The sequence below is a fragment of the Salarias fasciatus genome, chromosome 18 (assembly GCF_902148845.1).
Source record: "Salarias fasciatus chromosome 18, fSalaFa1.1, whole genome shotgun sequence".
NCBI classification, from domain to species: domain Eukaryota; kingdom Metazoa; phylum Chordata; class Actinopteri; order Blenniiformes; family Blenniidae; genus Salarias; species Salarias fasciatus.
The window spans coordinates 13,781,344-13,799,525 of NC_043762.1; the positions used below are offsets into that span (position 1 = coordinate 13,781,344).

The 18,182-nt window shown below is 47.0% G+C and overlaps 1 protein-coding gene across 1 annotated transcript in view; it reads right to left on the reverse strand.

Annotated features, from left to right (window-relative positions):
* Positions 1-1,208: 1,208 nt before the first annotated feature.
* insra (insulin receptor a) overlaps positions 1,209-18,182 on the reverse strand; it is a 49,966-nt gene continuing 32,992 nt past the window's right edge. Inside the window, exons 3-21 of the mRNA XM_030114446.1 lie at positions 16,740-17,076; positions 13,477-13,616; positions 12,995-13,139; positions 12,438-12,652; positions 12,096-12,222; positions 11,468-11,721; positions 9,402-9,569; positions 8,077-8,275; positions 6,829-7,109; positions 6,554-6,693; positions 5,876-6,035; positions 5,603-5,702; positions 5,450-5,517; positions 5,093-5,322; positions 4,805-4,915; positions 4,214-4,373; positions 3,979-4,108; positions 3,749-3,883; positions 1,209-2,654 (exon numbers count right to left, since the gene is read on the reverse strand). Coding sequence (XP_029970306.1) covers positions 2,297-2,654; positions 3,749-3,883; positions 3,979-4,108; positions 4,214-4,373; positions 4,805-4,915; positions 5,093-5,322; positions 5,450-5,517; positions 5,603-5,702; positions 5,876-6,035; positions 6,554-6,693; positions 6,829-7,109; positions 8,077-8,275; positions 9,402-9,569; positions 11,468-11,721; positions 12,096-12,222; positions 12,438-12,652; positions 12,995-13,139; positions 13,477-13,616; positions 16,740-17,076 — 3,458 coding nt within the window. The 3' untranslated portion in view covers positions 1,209-2,296. The remainder of the gene's footprint in view (positions 2,655-3,748; positions 3,884-3,978; positions 4,109-4,213; positions 4,374-4,804; positions 4,916-5,092; positions 5,323-5,449; positions 5,518-5,602; positions 5,703-5,875; positions 6,036-6,553; positions 6,694-6,828; positions 7,110-8,076; positions 8,276-9,401; positions 9,570-11,467; positions 11,722-12,095; positions 12,223-12,437; positions 12,653-12,994; positions 13,140-13,476; positions 13,617-16,739; positions 17,077-18,182) is intronic.

The window sequence follows — 18,182 nt, forward strand, 5'->3', positions numbered from 1 at the left end:
AAAAAGATGTGGCTGGAAACTAAGCACATTCTTAGCAACATATTTGATACAGGATTTGCACATGCTGGCAATAGGAATTTCTCAGGAATATGCACTATAGAAATTAATACAATAAATTGTAATGATCTGTGTTGAATATTGCATTTTATGTGGATGATTGCTTCATGTTATAATTTTCTGATTGGGTATTGTTTCCTTCAAAATATTATTACACGAGTACTTTATGGCATTGTTCAGTTCATTCTTAAAATTTGTGCATAGTTTAGAATAAAATGGATATTAAAGTTGTTCACAATTTACCTGGTGGAGGGAAGAAAACGACTGAGGATGGAGAAACTCCATACATTTGAGAACACTGGATTTCATGCGTCACAATAGCTCAACTGATACTTTTAGTGAAAAAGGGGAATCAGCACTTCTATTTCAGGACAAGCAGACATTTGACTCTTGTAAAAGACAAGAATAAAGGTGACACCGTTATGTGGAAGAATTTACAAGCTCTCAAATATCTGTGAAAGCTGGGTTGTGGTTGCAAAACCACGTGCTGAATGCAGGGAAGTTAGTTTCCCTGTTGGCCAGCAGGGGGCGTCACTGCATTACACTTTGGAGGTTCAAAACCAACACCCATTCACCTCTGCTGCGCTGGTTCATCCATTCATATCAACCTGGAACACTGATCTGAAGTACATGTTGGGTGAGGGAAAAAAAAAGACAAGCTGCAGGTTCAATTAAAAAAATCTTCACTTTCAGTCACAATGAAGTGAAACTTTAAGTACGCTGCATGAATATCGCACAAATAGATGTGAGTGGACGGAGGTCAAGTTTAGAGCGATGTAGTGACAGTCTGAACAGAGGCATGAGGCAGAGGACAACAGCAAAAAGCAGTCGGAGAGTCTCGGCATCAATGCACCTCGCTGCATTATTTACAGCACTATTTTATTTGATCTTGATATGACGGGCAGACATCTGAAGCTGAAGACGCCACACACTCCTTCTCTGGGGCATCGTGTTGGTAAAAAGACCAAGTGCTGTTTGTTGATCATGAGTCAAAAAAAGCAACAAAAAAAAAAAAAAGAAAAAAGAAAAAAGAAACGAAAAGAAAAAGCTAATTAATTAGTATGATTTTCTGGATTAGAAAAAATAAACATAAGAGACTAACATGTAAAAACATTTTTTTTTCTATGACCGGAAAAAAAAAATACCTCGAGAATGACAACAGATCAGCTATGTACAAAAACATCAATATAATATTTATATATATATTTGGGTTGTTTTTTTTTTGTTTTTTAATCTTCTATACCCACTAAAATATACCAACAAAGCAGCTATTGGTCAATCTGAGGAACTCGTTCGCCAACTTGTGTTTGAAAACAGTTTAAATATCCTTCAGCTGTAAGTGTGAAAACTCAAAAACAGAGAGAGAGAGAGAGAGAGAGAGAGAGAGAGAGAGAGAGAGAGAGAGAGAGAGAGAGAGAGAGAGAGAGAGAGAGAGAGAGAGAGAGAGAGAGAGAGACTGGTAAATAAATTAAAAAAATATATAACCCGACAAAAGTGTGTCTGTGTGTATCCTGTGTGCCGTCTTGGAATACTGCAGAGTGTGTGTGTGTGTGTGTGTGTGTGTGTGTGTGTGTGTGTGAGAGAGAGAGAGAGAGAGGAGGTAAGCCACTTCAACCAGCTTCTCCAGTGGATCAGAGTTTGTTGGAGGGAGAGAGCGGAGAGTTTCCCCGAAGCCTTTCGAGTTCGTGGCGAGCGACGCAGGCCACAGACGGACAGAGAAGGGCACTTTTTATTTATTCCCGACACACTTCGACCCGGCGATGAACTCTGAGGGGGAGGGTGAGGAGGGGGGACACAGTCTGGACTGGTGGAGGGACAGTGTGTGTGTATGTGTGTGTGTGTGTGTGTGTGTCTGAGGGGTTTCATAGCAGCCTTCTTGTTTGTCAAGAGTTTGTTTCACAGTTGAATCCATTTTCCGCCCAGTCTATCACAAACTTGGCAACATATGTACAGTATATAAACTACAATCATGAAGGAGAGAGACGTCATCCTTAAATACAAAAAGTGTCTTCTGAGGTCGGAGTCAGGACTCGCTGTAGTGTTTGTGGCATGTGAGGAGAGAGAAAAATAAAGTCCTGAGATATGCACTGAGGGGAGCGGGGGTCCTTTTCCAAGGAGGGCGTGATAAAAAGTGGGATCTATATATAAAACGATGACAAAAACAGAAAACAAAAATATATTCAAATCTATGGCGTCACTGTGTTTTTTTGTTTTTTGTTTTTTTTTTGGGCACAGTGTGTTATGAGGGGCTGGAGCGCGGCAGGGCCAGTATCCGTCCGTTGGTCTTGCCCCCGTTCATGTGCGTGAAGGGGATGTGGTGCTCCTCGTAGCTGCCCCTCAGGCCCATGGAGGAGGCCTCGTCCCTGTCCAAACACTGGTCCCGCTGCGAGTACGACGACGGGTCCAGCGGGATGCTCTCCATGTTCTCCATGTCCAGGTCGAAGTCCTCGCTCTCCGGCGGCTTGTTCTCCTCGCTGTAGAAGAAGGAGAGCTCCTGGAAGGACGGGTGCAGGTCCTCCCGCAGCATCTCGATGATCTCCTGGAAGGTGGGCCGCATCTTGGGGTTGTACTGCCAGCACATCTGCATCAGGTTGTGCCTGTGGGGTGGAGGAGCAGGGTATTTTAATCTTTATTTACAATAAATCACTTGGGAAAATTTTCAAACTGAACAAAACTGCATGTATTTATAGCTTAATAATGTGTCTAAAGGGGAAGTATGTGAATCAATTTCAAGCCTAAATCAGGATTTTGTGTGACGGTATTTCCGCAATTTCTACACAAACGGCACCAATTTCCACGTGCTGCACAACGTATCTGTCGTGTTTCCTGTGATCGCCTTTAACAAGGCCACGGAAAGAGGAAGTAGCCATATATGGTCACTTCCCTGATAAAGGGTTCATAGTCAGCGGACTCATATATTTTACAACTTCAATGTGCTGCTGCTGCTTCTTCTTATTTTTCTTTTTTCTTTTTAACATGCTCAGTCACATAAACTCATTGTCCCCGACACAAGGTGTGCACGAAATACCTCAAATTCACCAATGTGATCTAACTGGCACCGGCAATGACCTGCAGTAAATCCAATGCCTCTGTGCACCGTGGCGTGCAATCAACATCCAGATTTAGTGCGCATATATACTAGAATATGCTATAAATGTTCACTTTTAATGCACCTCATACATAATCCCAGTGTTGCTACGAACTGAAACACTGTGACACCCAGTGGAAAAACCAGAAACAGCCGTTATATTCACTGAAAAACTAATAATTGACGGCTTTTCTGGAATTTTTAATGTTCGATTCCGCTGATTAAAAGCATTTAAACCTGCTAAAGAGTTGAAAACATGCGTGAAAAGTGAAGTTCTTTTGCTATTTGTTGACATTTCTGGTCGTCGTGTGGTGACTTCCAGGCTCATTCTTGCTTCTTCCAGAGAACTGTTCACACCGAATACGAGATTCAACATGTGCTCAACATGACATTACAGATTTCAGTTACAACGAACCGAGTGATTGTGGGTTGATAAGGGCCCTAGTAACATAAATAATCAACTGCTTGGTCAGAAATGTGTGAAAAATGAGGCTGATAAAGCAAACACATGCACAAGTAAGTAAGAAGTAGCTGAAGTTGAGCTAAAACGCGATTGACCGCAACTCGTTTCCTTTTGTTGTATTTTTATGGGACTCCACTCACAGTCTGTCTGCGCAGTTGTCCGGCCGGTCCAGGTAATGTCCGTCCATGACGAACTTGAGGACCTGCTCGTTGGACAGGCCCTGGTACGGCTGCTCGGCCAGCGTGCTGATCTCCCACAGCACCACCCCGAACGACCTGCGACACGCCGAGCAGGAGACAGTGAGACGCCGACGGGAGCGGGAGACGGTCCGAAATCACCTCGAAGTCAAAAACCTTCAGCGTTCACTGACCAGCAGTCTGAATGAGCGGTGAAGACTCCGTCCTTCAGAGACTCGGGGGCCATCCACCTGACGGGCAGCAGGCCCTTCCCTCCCTTCCTGTAGTAGTCCGTCTCGTAAATGTCTCGAGTCATACCGAAGTCTGGAAAGAGAAAGACGTCAATCAGCAGCTCCTTTTTGCAAGTCGTTCAGGAATTGAAGTCCGTTCCCACTCGCTCCAGGTCAAGACGGAAAAAAAAAAACGTACCTCCTATTTTCACGGTGAAGTCGTGAGCGACCATGCAGTTCCTGGCTGCCAGGTCTCGGTGCACGAACTTCTTGGCGTTGAGGTACGCCATGCCGTCTGCGATCTCCGCCGCCATTTGGATCATCTCCTTCAGGGTGGGAGGCGGGCGGCCCGGGTTATTCTGAGAGACACCGAGACAAGGTTCGAGGAGTGAGACGGCTGGAGGAGTGACAGAGGGCGTTTTTACCCACTCAAAGGGTCAGACTGTGACGAGCCTCTGGGAGCTACGAGTGACAGGAACCATTTTTAACCAACTTCTATGAAATTTTAATCAAGCTCTGTCTCCACAGTGGCTGTGAGCAAAAAAACTAACTTTCTGCCAATCAGAGAACTTTTTTTTCCATTTATTTTATTGTGTGAAAGGCCTAAAATCATAAAGACAGTTTCAATTTCCAAATTAAAACACCTTGAAGTGCTAAAACGTGTCGTCAACACGGTTAAGAGCTTTTCGGCTCTTGGTGCAGAGTCACAATCACACGTGTAAAGATAAGACGGGCACACCCCGGATGTGCCTGTCATCCACCGGCACGCGGCGGCGAGGCGGCCGTTTACCTCGGCGTCGGGCCGCAGCGAGCGCAGGTAGCTCTTCAGGTCACCGTGAGTCATCAGCTCCATCACCACCAGCGTGGGCTGGCCTTTGGACACGACGCCCAGCAGGCGCACCTGGCACGCAGGGACAGAGGAGGGGGAGGGGTTGTCATTTCACTGCCACCTTTGACTTGGCGCATTATCAGAGCAGGAATGCCTGCAGGTATGATTAATACTGCTCTGTGTGCATGATGAGAGCTGTAAACCGTTCACAGATTCATTACGACGCTGCGGGGTGAAGGCTTTGTTTACCACGTGGTGACAACTGAAGGCCTTCATGACCGAGGCCTCGTTCAGGAACTCGATCCTCTCTCGCAGGCTGGCCGACTCGTTCACCGTCTTCACCGCCACGCGCGTCTCCCCCTCGCCCTTGATGATGTCCTTGGCGATGCCCTCGTAGACCATGCCGAAGGAGCCCTGGCCCAGCTCCCGCAGGATGGCGATCTTCTCCCGGGCCACCTCCCACTCGTCCTCCTCGTACACTGCAGAAGACACACATTTTATTTTACTACTAAACAGCTGCATGTGAGAAAACAGTTCATTACAGATTTCAATGAAAAATAGAGCAGAGATCATTAAAAACTTGTGTCATTAGAAGAGAGGACTCACCGTCATTAGCACTGAGATATTCAGGGTTGGAAGAAGCGTAGATTGGACCGCTGGGCCCTTGAGTTTGACTGCAAGGAGATAGAAGTTTATTATTGATGCTGGTGAACCTTGAAACGGGAGGAAGGACTGCTCAGTTTGGCGACGGCGGCGTACTTCTTCTTGAACATGACGAATCCCGCCACGGCCACACACAGCAGCAGCACGAAGCAGATGACGGGCCCAATGATGATCTTGAAGACGTGAAGAGGATCGACTGTGGAGAAACATCAGTTCGCAGAGTGAGACGCAGAAACCACAACATGAAAAAGCCCCCAAATCATTGGCTTCTTCAAATCAATGGTTTGATTGGTGGACGGTGACAAAAAATGAAATGGCAGCAGAATAAAAATTCTAATCACTTCTTCATTATGTATTGCTGAGACTTACTGCCGTCCTCGATGTGGAAATACGTGGGCTCAGTCCAAGATCCGTTCCCGGCCAGCGAGGTGGCCCTGATCCTCACCGTGTAGTTCCCAGGATGCATCACCTTCAGCTTGCAGCCGCGGGTGATGTTGTACATGTTCCTGGACACGCAGTAGTGCAGCTCCTGCACAGAGGGAAGCAACGCAGCTGAGAGAGGTGACGGCAGCGTCAGCTCCTCAGTTTAAAATAAATATTTGGACTGGTTTTGCTGGGCCACAGCGGCTCCAGCGCATCTCTTTTTTCAAAGCCGTTACACTGTGGAAACATCTAAAGCTGATTTTTTTTCCTGTTTTCCTGGGTAAATCGGAGGCTTCGGCATCAGGCTGATGTTTGGCCAATGCGTTTCCATGGCAGCTAAAACACTGTGCGACGCTCAAATGACTTCGGCATTAAAGGTTATCAGACAAAACGACGACGGGTCCAGTCTCTTCACCGTCTGCGCTGCAGGGCTCGCTTCGACGCGGCTGATTGCGTTTCGCCTAAATTTTCTTTCATTACAGCTTCGGCCGGTGCGTCTAATGAGAGCGAGGAATGTCGAACGTCGTTCTGAGGAGGAAGGAGTAGTGCGGCGCTGAACTCTGTGACCTGGGCTTTATGTTGATGCAGGAACACCACAGAGTGTGCGTGTGTGTGTGTGTGTACCTCAGTGTCTCCCAGCCTCTTGTAGTTGACCTCGTACAGGATGATCATCCCGTTGGGGGAGGCCGGCTCCTGCCAGGTGATGTGCACCGTGTCTTTGGTCACCTCGCAGTTGATGGGACCCAAGATGTCGTCAGCTTTGTCTGCAGAAAACCAGGATTTCATTGCGGTTGATTAAAAAACACAGACACGACGACTTTATGAGAGTAGGGGCGGGGAAAAAAAAAAAAAAAAAAAAAAACTGCATCAGATGTTGGTCAGGCGAACGGGTCTTTCACCTTCGGGCATCGTGCGCGCGCTGACGTACGCCGCCAGGCTGCAGCGGGCCGGGTCGACCGGGTGGTTGCAGGCGTGGATCTCGATCCGGTAGCTGGTGAAGTGGCGCAGGTTGGAGATGACCGTGGACTCCTTGGCGTGGACGGTGACCACCGTCTTGCTCTCGAAGCCGTCGCCCTCGTCGTACGTGGCGCCCTGCCCCTCGGGCAGGCTGGGAGCCGTGGCGAGGACGGGGAGGGTCCGGTTGGCCACGCCCATCACGGAGCGCCGCTGTCTGGAGTGTCTGTACGAGAGAGGGAGAGGCCGGTTGGATGTGGTTTCATGAAAAACAAAGTATGACCCAAAAATATCAAACCATTTCCATATTTCTTCTCTTTTTGAAGTGAAAAAAGATAAATAAAACGACCGCCCAGCTTTCTCTACTACTTAGTTTTTATCCAATTAAGCAAAACGTCACTTATTTTAATAAATTCACAGCCAATTCCACTTTAACTGAAGTTCAAACACTTCAAAAGAAGATTTCTATCTAAAGAGTCACAAAATGAGTCGAGGATCCTTTCACAATTATCAAAGAAGTCACAGAATCGACTCCCAATGTCGATAACACTGTGACTGTTACTATATCTGGATAAATTAGGATTAGCCAAGAAATGGCTTTGAACGTTCATCTGAAACAGAATCTGATTTCGACCATGTAAAACACCACGACAACGAAGCTCCGATGTGAAGAGATGAGTCACTGTTAAGTTTATGAAGGTTAATATCAATGCCATGAAGGTTAATGTCACATTTATGAATGTTAATGTTATGATTATGAAGGTTAACACTGAGACTATGAGGGTTATGAGGATTCATGTCAAGTTAATAAGAGTTATGAAGGTTAATCTTGAGGTTAGTGTTGGACCAGGCTGAGTTTTTGGTGCTTATGCATGTCTCACATGTATCTTCCACCTCTTAAAAGGAAATGTGACTTTTAAAAAGTATTAGAAATACCTATAACACCTGATACAACTTAAAATAAAACCTTTAAGAACTGGACCACCTGTAGACAAACGAGTTGTGCGACATGTGTGACGTGTATGAATGTTTGCGCTTCATAAAACTGTAATATATCGACGGAAAGAGACTTGTACCATGAGTAAAACAATGAACGTATCTAAAGGACTGAATGCACTGAACCGATGGATTTGCATGTCTGACCAGCGGCCATGTCCTTCCCTGAGAACATGAGCCCGTTAGAGGAGTCTTACTTGATCTCAAAGACTTCGTTGTGCAGGTAATTCTCGAAGGTCTTGCGATACTCGGAGTCCTCCTTCTCCTTCTTGAGCTCCTTGTCGGTTTTGGGGCAGGCGCAGCAGCGCGTCCCGGGACCCTGCTCCTCCGTCTGGTTCCACTTCTGCTCCTCGTCGCTGTCCACCTGAGTGGGAGCCCGAGACGGCAGCTTCATCCCTTCAGAGAGGAGAGTGGGTTCAGATGACAGAGCGCACGCACACACACACACACGCAGAGTCCTAACAGTCTGGGGTGGAGATAAATTCGCAGTGACACGACCTCCCTGAAGACGCCCCCATCTTTCAAGATGAGAGGCACTTTCGGGGGTTAAAAAGGGAAACAAGCCGGGCGGCTCGCTGATGGCGAGGCTCTGATGTGGACGGGGGCCGCCACCAAAATAATTCAACCAAGATAAACATCTGAACTTCTGCTGAACCTGAGACGCACAGGCAGAAACATCTCGACTATTTCAGAGCCACGTTTCCCGCGGTTTCGAGGAACGCTACTGATTAATTTTCTTGTCGAAACAAAAATGTTAATTGAGACAGGTCTGAAAATGAAAACGTCCTGAAACTTTTTAGCCTCCATCAGCGTTAAATAGAAGCAGATGTTCTGAGGCTGCGTTATCTTCTCAGATCGGATCACAGCGTCTCTCCGTAAACAGTTTGAGTGGAAACATTAACACTTTGTTCTTCAAGACACTGGAATGGGGGGGGGAACAAGCATCGGGGGCTTATATACACTCGTTTCTCTTTGTTCCACTTATTTGCAGTTTTTTTTTTTAATTGGTATTGGCAGGAGATTCTCTAATACTACCGCAGTGTAGTTTTTAACAATGAAGCAAACTGACAAAGATTTAAGGAAATGCGTGAAACAAATTGATTCAAATGTGAAGTTGGTGGATCAGTTAGTGGGAGGAAGATGCTCTATAGTCTAAATGTTGGCACTCTTTGAAGAACAAGCAGCAACTCACTTTTCACCTTCACTACTGCTCTTGTAACCACTTTTGTAATTCTGAACACTTGCAATGAAGTTAATTTGCACAACAGTTTCTAGGAAAAGAGGAAGTTGCCAAACACAAGCACTCGCCCACTCAAGGGTTAAAATAAACCAGAAGCGTAAGGGTTCAGGAGAATCTGCACAGGCTTCTGCAAATATTTTCTCCAACGCTTTTTTTTTTTCTTCCTAAGCCTCAAAAATCTGTTTGTTTCTAAAGAAATCAAACTAAAATCAACTGAATAAGGAGTCGGACAAACACACCACTGAGCCAGCGGCAGGCGCTGGGAAAAACACCGACGCTCACCCTTCTGGCAGTAGTCGAACTTGGAGAGCTCGCTGGCTTCGGGCTGGCTCTGACAGAAGACCAGGTAGTGGGTGATGTTGCCGTTGGGGTCGTTGGGGGGCTTCCACTTGAGGATGATCTGGGAGGAGGAGTTGGAGGAGGAGATGGGGTCCAGAGGCACCGAGGGCTCTGGGGAAAACACACCGACGGACAAGGTGGTTAAATATGGAGGAACATCCTGCAGATGTGACAACGAGCCAGGAAGACGCTTGATTTGTTCCTACAGTGCAAGAATGACAAAGGGGGAATTCAGAAAAGTCTATTTCAAAATGCCTGTGCTCTGTTTTTATTTCACATTTCGCTAAGCTATATCTCAGTCTACAGCTTTCCTTTCAGTTTGACGATCTGCTTTAATGTTGTATTTATATACATGAATGTCTTCATGTCTGGTCAGATTTAGCATTGAATCAAAGACGTTTTATACATTTTCTCACATATCTTCACGGTTTACCTGTTAACATTTGCTTCAAATGCAGAAAAAAATAAACACAGAGTATTTAATAGTAAAAAGGCTCAGTTCTACGAATTATCACTGCAATGAAAAATGTTTCCCGCTAAACGTCCCGAGTGATTTGAGCTGATTTAACGAGTGCAGCCGTTTGTTCTTGTGATCTTTCATTTGTATGTGTTGTTGCCAGCAGATTAAGTGTCCCATCAGTTCTTTAAGTGGAGGAACCGGTTCAGAAGTGAACACTGCGTATCATCATCGCGCTCATCTGATCACTGAAAGTCATCTTCAGTGTCTGAATGCGACGTTGAGTGGAAGGTAAATTCAGACACCCGGCACAGCTGTCTGAGAACCGAACCCCGAGGGGCCATGCAGACCTCAGCTGGGCTGTCTGAGTGCGTCACGCTGCTGCTGTGTGTGACACACACACACACGCACACACACACACGCATGCACAGGTCTGACCACATTGTCAGACTACATTTCAGCGTTAACAGCTGATTGACACTGACAGCTCTGTCCTTCTGATGAAGTATGATGGTGTGTGTGTGTGTGTGTGTGTGTGTGTGTGTGAGAGAGAGAGAGAGACACAGATCTGAAGCACATCCTTCGTTCACCGCAGGAAGACTCCACCAGTATTCACACGCAACAAGTCCTACTGTTTCTGCTCATCTATTGTCATTATTTATCACAATTTGTCTGTCTGTTAATTCTTCTGTAGAGCTTCTCTGAAAATACTGGTCTATTTAACTTTGGTAGTGTTTTTAATCCAGTTGTGTCTTTTTGGTTGCATCTGGAAACATTTCATTTTGTTATTAGAGTGTCTGTCTATGTGTGTGTGTGCCCCTCTCTCTCTCTGTCTCTCTCACTCTCTCTCTCTCCATTTCAGTCCCTCTTTTTTCCCCTCTATCTCCCTCTTTACCCCCCCCCCCTTCATTCCTGCGCCTCTCTCCCTCCCTCTCCATGCCCTGCCCCTTCTCCCGTCTTTCCGTTTCTCTCTCTCTCTCGCCGTTTCTGTCTGTCTGTTGTTCTGTCTGCGGGTTGGAGGTTAGCAGTGCTGGGGGCGGATCCTGCCACCTGCCCTCCTCTTCCTCGCTCTTGTGCCAAGGACAGAAGCGAGACTTACACTTACACACAGAGCGCAGACTCCCACTGGTCAATAATAGCAACACCACAACATGGACCTATAAATAGCTGCAGGACAGGAGAGGAGCTCGGACTGGGTTTCCATGTTTGGGCGCTTGAAAAGCAGAAAAGAAAAAAAAAAAAAAAAAAAACGAAGTCCTTTCATGAACTGACTGACTTAGTGCAGTAACCAACGGACTGTGGTGCTCATGGGTTGATAATACATGAACGGAAAAGGGGGAAAACCTCCTGGAACAGATCTGCGTTGCTGCTGATGTCAGTAGGAAGGGAATTTCTGCCCACCTCATGAAAGGTAATGTTCTGGCCAAAAGATGAGAAACATCTGGAGAAATAATAAAGCTCCAGCTGCATACTGCCGCCACGAAAACGAATAAAGAGTGACGTTAAAACTTCTATTAAAGTTTTAGGTCAAGCTGAACTCTGTGGGTCTTACTTGTGGCGTTGGTTCGAACGTAGATGATCTCGCTCTTGGCCCCATGGATTTGGTGCTCATCAGACGCCGACAGCTGGGTTTTCACCATGATGGCGTACTGTGTCCAGGGCTTCAGGGGCAGGATGAGGTGACCCGGTTCAAACTGCTCCTTGTCCCCCTCCGTGGCTCGACGCGGCGGCTCCACATCGGCGATCACCCAGCTGTTGGATCCGCAGGCGTCCTGCCCATCAAACTCTGTGACGTTCTGATAGGGTCTGTTGAAAGAAAAATAAATAATTAAATAAGCAAAAAGATGTGAGCAAAGTCATGGAAATTCATTTTTCCCTCATCTCCAGGGCTGCAGAACAGCTTTATCTTCCAGTAATCAGGCTTTTCGATTTAAATAGCAACTAAGAAAAGGGGAAATATGGTTTTACTGTATACGGATCGCAATAGCTGTTAGAAGTAATAATGTGAAAAACAGGAACTCCAGCATAAAATCACAAACTACGACAAGAAGTGAGACCAAGCACTGACTGAAATCCCACATTTCGATTTGATAATCTGTAATCGCACTGTGCTGTTTCATGTGTCAGCGAAGAGTGATTTAAAGATCTGCATGTTTCTGGATGGTTGGAGGACGACTCACGCTTCCTTGTAGAGCACCATGAAGCCCAGCAGGTCCCTGAAGTCAGGAGGCCAGAACGGTTCCCACTTCACCATGATCTTATCGCTCATCGTTCGAATCTGTGTGAACTTCAACACGTGGTTCTCACCTGAGAGGAAAACGACGAGGCAACATCGAATCAGTGCAGTGCTGGTAGCAGCAGTCACACTCTGGCGGGTGAAATTTGAGAGCATAATTGCAAGCTCTTTGTGGTTTCAAGAATGGTCAGCAAACTCTCACGGACATCTGAAGACACATCAGTGCAGGAAACGACAATGTCACAAAAAGCAGCTCCAGTTCTGCCTCCGTCAGGGCTTTCCTTACATGAGGCCTGGTCCCCATTGGTCTTGGAGGCGATGTCGTTCTTGGCCTGCCTCTCCTTGGTTCCCGTCACCTCCTCCATCTTGCGGATCTCGGACATGCAGAGCTTGGAGTTGTAGTGGAAAAACATGCGTCCCCGCAGGATGCTCAGCTTGTGTTTGGACCAGTCCCAGAGCTGCCGCAGATTCTGGTTATCCAGGGCGTAGAAGGAGTAGTTCCTGCGAGAGAAATGGCGCGCGCTGCATGAATACCGCTCATGATACGTGACAATTTGTGGAGAATATAAAAAGCCACTTGAGCAACATGAGAAGGTGACCGTTTTAGAATTTCAGGGTTTCAATTTGCCGATCCTTCGACATTTCTACTGTAAGTGTGGCCCGTCTTCGCTGTGTGTGTGTTTGGGTGAAGCCTTGAGTACGATCTGAGGATGTCTGACCAGAAACAGCCAACCGCAGAGAGACAGTTGGAAAAAGGTCACTCCTTCCGCTTTTAACTCGTAATTACAGGCGGAGGCTCCGACATGATGAGGGCGAGATGGGCTCAGAGGACTGGAGTCTCACCCGATTTCCTGCTCCTCTCCGCCAATCACGCGCAGCTTGCGGAAAAAGGAGAGGGACACGAGGGCGTAGGAGCGTCGCACTGTCAGGTAGCCGGTGATCTCCTCCAGCTGACCCAGGCTGGCCTCCAGTTCAGCTGCAATGTTGTCTGCAAGAATAAAAAGAACAGCTTTCAGAGACAATTCCAACTCTGCAGCATGCTTTGTACTAAAGACAGTAGCTTTCTTTGCCATTTGATCTTCATTCATTTGAGCAACTGTCAATATTTCATCATGCGCTGCATTATTTACTGGTTTATAGATGTCTGAATTCATCAGGGCTTTCGAAGTTTCTCACTGTCGTTGCATTTCCACTGAAACTGACTCTGGTTGTCGCTGCACGCCCCTGATGTGTTTTCCTCTATTTGTGCAGAGTCAACATTCCTCTGTTTGTTGCTCTGCTGCGCTAATCTGTCATAAACTGCAATCTGATCCAAACACACTCACTTCCTCCGCGCAGGTTGATGACCAGGCTCCCGTTGAGGATGGTGCAGCCTCTTAAGGCCTGAGCGGCGGTGACGGAGTCCACTAAGTTGTGGCCCATGCACACTTTAGGACAGAGTCCCTCGCAGGGAGCGCAGCTCAGGCTGGAACACAAATGGGGGGGAAAAAAAAGAAAAGAAAAAAGATCTTTAGAGTAGTTTGAGAAACATGCTCAACCTGCAACCTCTCTAGTTTTACCCTAAAACTGCTCAGGCTCCGACTTCTGTAAAGCATTCCCAGTAAAACTTAAAAATGGAACAAATATAGTACTTACTGTCATCACTTATCTGAAAGCAATTCACTCCAAAATTCAGCTGCATAGAAGCATATCACGTTTCATTGTTTCATTTAACAAATTTAGAGAACACTGTTCTGCCGTCTGTAGGATGAGGATTATGGGTATATTTGAAGAAATTAAGGCTAAACTATTTAACGTTAACTAAAAACTGGCTCATAACGGATAAAAGAATGCAGCGGGATAATAAGGCCTGTCATGGAATGTGATCTGTACAATCCCCACACTCACGGCGCAGCAGGTTCAACTTATAGTCAGAATCAGAGAGAACATGACGCTCTGCAGGCTTTGATATCCACAAGTTGGCCTGCAGACGCCCTGCAGCACAGACACCTGCGGCAGCTTTTAAAGGAAGGGGATCGAGGAAAGCTCGGAACAATGACGAGCCGTTCGCTCGGGGTTATCGACCTCGGTATGTTTTCTACACTTTTAAGAGGCGAGGAGGATGTTTAGCAGCAGCCAAAGCTCGAAGAATGCGCCGAGCAGCATTGCTGAGTCACTGCAGCCGAGCAGTATATCACAGCTAATCTGCAAAACACTCCATAAACACAGGAGTGTGTGCGCTCCACGCTGTAATTGCGAAAGCGATCACGAGCAGCTTTCAACACTATAACAAAGCCTCCAAACAGCTGAGCGGTGGCTCGAATCCTCCACCAGCTACGGTGACCTCTTCACCTCCGTGGTGCCATATCTGCACTTCCAGCCAAGACACTCATAAAGCCTCCGAGTACACTGCTTATCCGCAGAGCACTTTCATTTCCACGGCTTAGGCTGAAGCCGGCAGCGGGAGGCAGGGAGACGCCGGAGAGAGGAGATGAGCCCAAAAAGAGGGAGTCAAAGGGTAAAAACAGGCTGAGCGTTGAGTACAAGTGGGTTCACTACAGGTCGGGAGCCACTTAAAGGTTTAAAGTCGCATCCCTGGGAGGAAGCGATCACAACTGCATGCTGGGAGTTGATTCACCCCCAAATCACTGCAGGAAAAGAGACAAGCGCAGGTTTTTGGACGACGTCTACACATCAGCGTATGATATTTTATCCCCCATTTGACTTTCTGTCTGCAGAACGCTCTTTTGTTGCCAAGATAACGTCATTTTGCAGTGTCAGGCTGTCCTATGTGGGTGCAAAGCTCCATTTCTCTGCTAGCTTTTAAATGTTCGCAAATGGTGCAGGAGTTATTTGCTCATCGTGAGCCATTTTTCTCAACACGAGTACAGTCTGCTATCATTTAGCTTATAGTCCTCATTTATTTTCTGTTGGCTTTACAACCATGTCGTACTCATTAGAAGGGATTTTAACATTAGCATGAATGTGTTTATCATGCATTAACCTGGAGCTGCTACTTGCTGCTCTGTATGCCGAAACGTGTAACTCGTTCTTCTGTGCAGGTCTCTCATGCGCAAGTGTGTAAACATTACTTTAAAAATCTTAGCACCACCTGTACCTTCTTAAAATAATGTTGCTCAGACACCATCGAGGGCAACTTGAGGTTCGGTCTGTTTGCCCAAAAACACTTCCAGCAGGGACTTAACAACACGGGGACTCAAACCGCCAGGTTTAGAAGGCGACCTGCTGTACAAACCGAGCTGCTGGCACAGTTTGTCTTCCACCTGGAGAGGACTCCTCCTCCTCCTCCTCCTACCCCCGCTGCTCGAGTGCACTCGGGCAGGGCGCTTCGCCTAAACCTGTCAGGTGTGAATGTGCCGCCCGTAAGCGACTCCATGAATGAGGAGCCACATGCAGTGCCAATGGAGATTACATAGTTGGCAAAATCCTTATTGGATTAATACACAGGTTCAGCAGACGTGATGCAGCGGGCAGCAGCAGATTAGCGCAGACCCATTACGGTCTGCCGCGCCGGTGGGGGGCGGGGTGGGGGTGGGGGGGTGAAGGTCACCCGCAGGTCAGCTCGGCTTTACGGCGGAAACGCCGCAGCTACAAAACACAACCAGCTGTAAATAACAGGCATGAAGAAAAGAGACGGGGGGGGAAAAAGGAAAGCCGGAGACGCTGCACTCCGGAGACGCCAACCGCCGGTGAACAACCTTCAATTTAATGCAGCGGGACATCGAGTCCAGTTCAGACACAGATGTGCCAACCTTCTCATTTCTGTTCAGATGAATCTATTTCTATAGCTTCAGATTTACGGAGGAAAATCCAAATATTCCACTCGAGCAAGCAAAGGAGACGGTAGAAAGGAAAAACTTGATTATCACACGAAGAAAACACGCAGAACCAGATTCAGAGGTGGAGACTTTCTGCAGAACCAGATCAGAGAGCGAGAGAGAGAGAGAGAGCACAGAATGTTCCACTGCGCAGCGCTGCGTTGAGCTGGCTGCATGCAAAAAAAAAAAAATATATATACATTCAGAGTGAGGACTTTCAGTTCCTGCACGGTCATTGTTCAACTACAAGGACAGCGAAGGCAGAAATCTCTGCACAAACCTGGGTCGTTCGGGAGCAGGATGACGGAGCAGTAAAAGGTAACATTTGATAGGAAATGGCACAAAGACATTACACCAAATACTAAATCTGAGAATGAGATAAGTATTTGGGAATGCCTAAAAAAGGATCAAATCAGCCACAAAAATGACAATATTCTGAGTGCTTTTTGTTGAATCCTTCACAACTTCAAGCTCGCACATCATGCAAACCGTCTTATATAAGTGCAGGAAACCCCCACATACGTGTTCTTTCAGTTTCCAACTATTTTTGGACTTGGCATTGTGGAAACGCATTTGCAAAATTAAGGCAACATTTTTAGCCCACAATGCAGTGACGTGGCGGAATTAGATGGGTTTTTAGAGAAAAATTACACTTCAGACATGCGCTCATGTAAAGACTGGATTAATGTCCTGCTGTGCGCAGGGACGTGCATTGGTGCACCTGTGAAAGCAGAACACCGACAGCTTCATTTTGGCGGGAGCTGACTTACGAGGTGGCGCTGACGGTGGTGTAGCCGGAGGGACACTCGGGGATGCAGGTGCCGTTGTGGATGACGTACTCGTGGCAGTCGGGGCTCTTGCTGCGCTCCTTCTCCCGCTTGCATCTGTTGTGCAGATCCTGGCAGAAGGCGAAGGAGACGCAGCGCCAGCCCTTGAAGATGAAGTGGTCCTTCGGGCAGCGCTCCACGCACGACGCCTCGTGCTGGAGGCCGCGGCAGGCCACGCAGTGATCGGCCGAGTGGGGCTTCAGGCAGCCGCCCAGACACTGGTCGTGGCAGCACTGGTCGTCCTTGGTGCAGGCGCGGTGTTTGCACTGGACCGGGCACACTGCAGGGGGCAAAGAGAGGAGGTGGTGGTCAGCGTATGGTCAGGTCGAGGTCACGTCCACTGGATTTTTCAGAACCGCAATCAGCCGAGACAAGCTAGACTAGGTGTGTGAGTGAGACAGAAAGAGAAGATTGTCTTCTCGAGAATAAATCTGAAGTAATAAATTGTTGAAATAGTGACTTTCTGTTCATAGCTACTGAATTCTGCATCCAAAATCTGAAATCTTTGTTAAATGAAAGAGCTACAACGTCGACAATAGCTTGTTTTAATTTTCATGCTAAATCGTCTACACGTGTCAAAAATACGTCAGTGTTGGTCTAACTTAGCCTCGGCCGTCAGGTGAGACTGTTAGAACACCAGGTTATTAGCTCAGCTTCCCAGATGACAGAGACTTTAATCAGTCCCCGACGGTCGAACATTTTCACATCTCTTATTTAATCAAACATCTCATGTGGTCGGGTCCCTGAGCGAGGTGGCGTTAAATCCTCTCTGCGATGCAACGAGCCAGCAATCCAAAGGGAGCATCAGACGTTGCAAGCACAAGAACAGCAGGGATCCATCGCACGTTGACACAAGACAGAAGGTGATCCAGATGGATCAGTGAAACTGAGATGGGGGGTCAGGGACTGGCACAGGGAGGGACAACGTTTCCCAAGCGAGATATCCCAAACGTTGAGCAGACTTTTCAGAGTCCATGATGACTTTTAAAGTACTGGTTGGAGCGGCTACGCTCCGACAGACACCTTCGCCTCATCAAGGAGAAAGCAGAGAGACTAAGAAGGAGTCAGAACTTTGAACTCTGACCTCCAGTCAGCACCTCACACACAGGGACAATAGACACATGGCTGTGGGGACTGCAGCATGGAACGTCACACAGACTGCACATTCTCTCACAATTTGTGCGTGGTTTTTTTGGCATTTAATTTTTATTTTGTTTGGTTTTTTTCTTCTGTTTTTAAAAATATTTCCCTATTTTGACATTTTGTATTTGTAGAGTCTGTTGACAGTTGCTCCATTTTAAAATCCTACTTTATTTGCATGTGATAAATAAAAACCTAGTCGAGAATCTACCTATTACAAAAGGCGATTTGAGGGTTGACATCGAA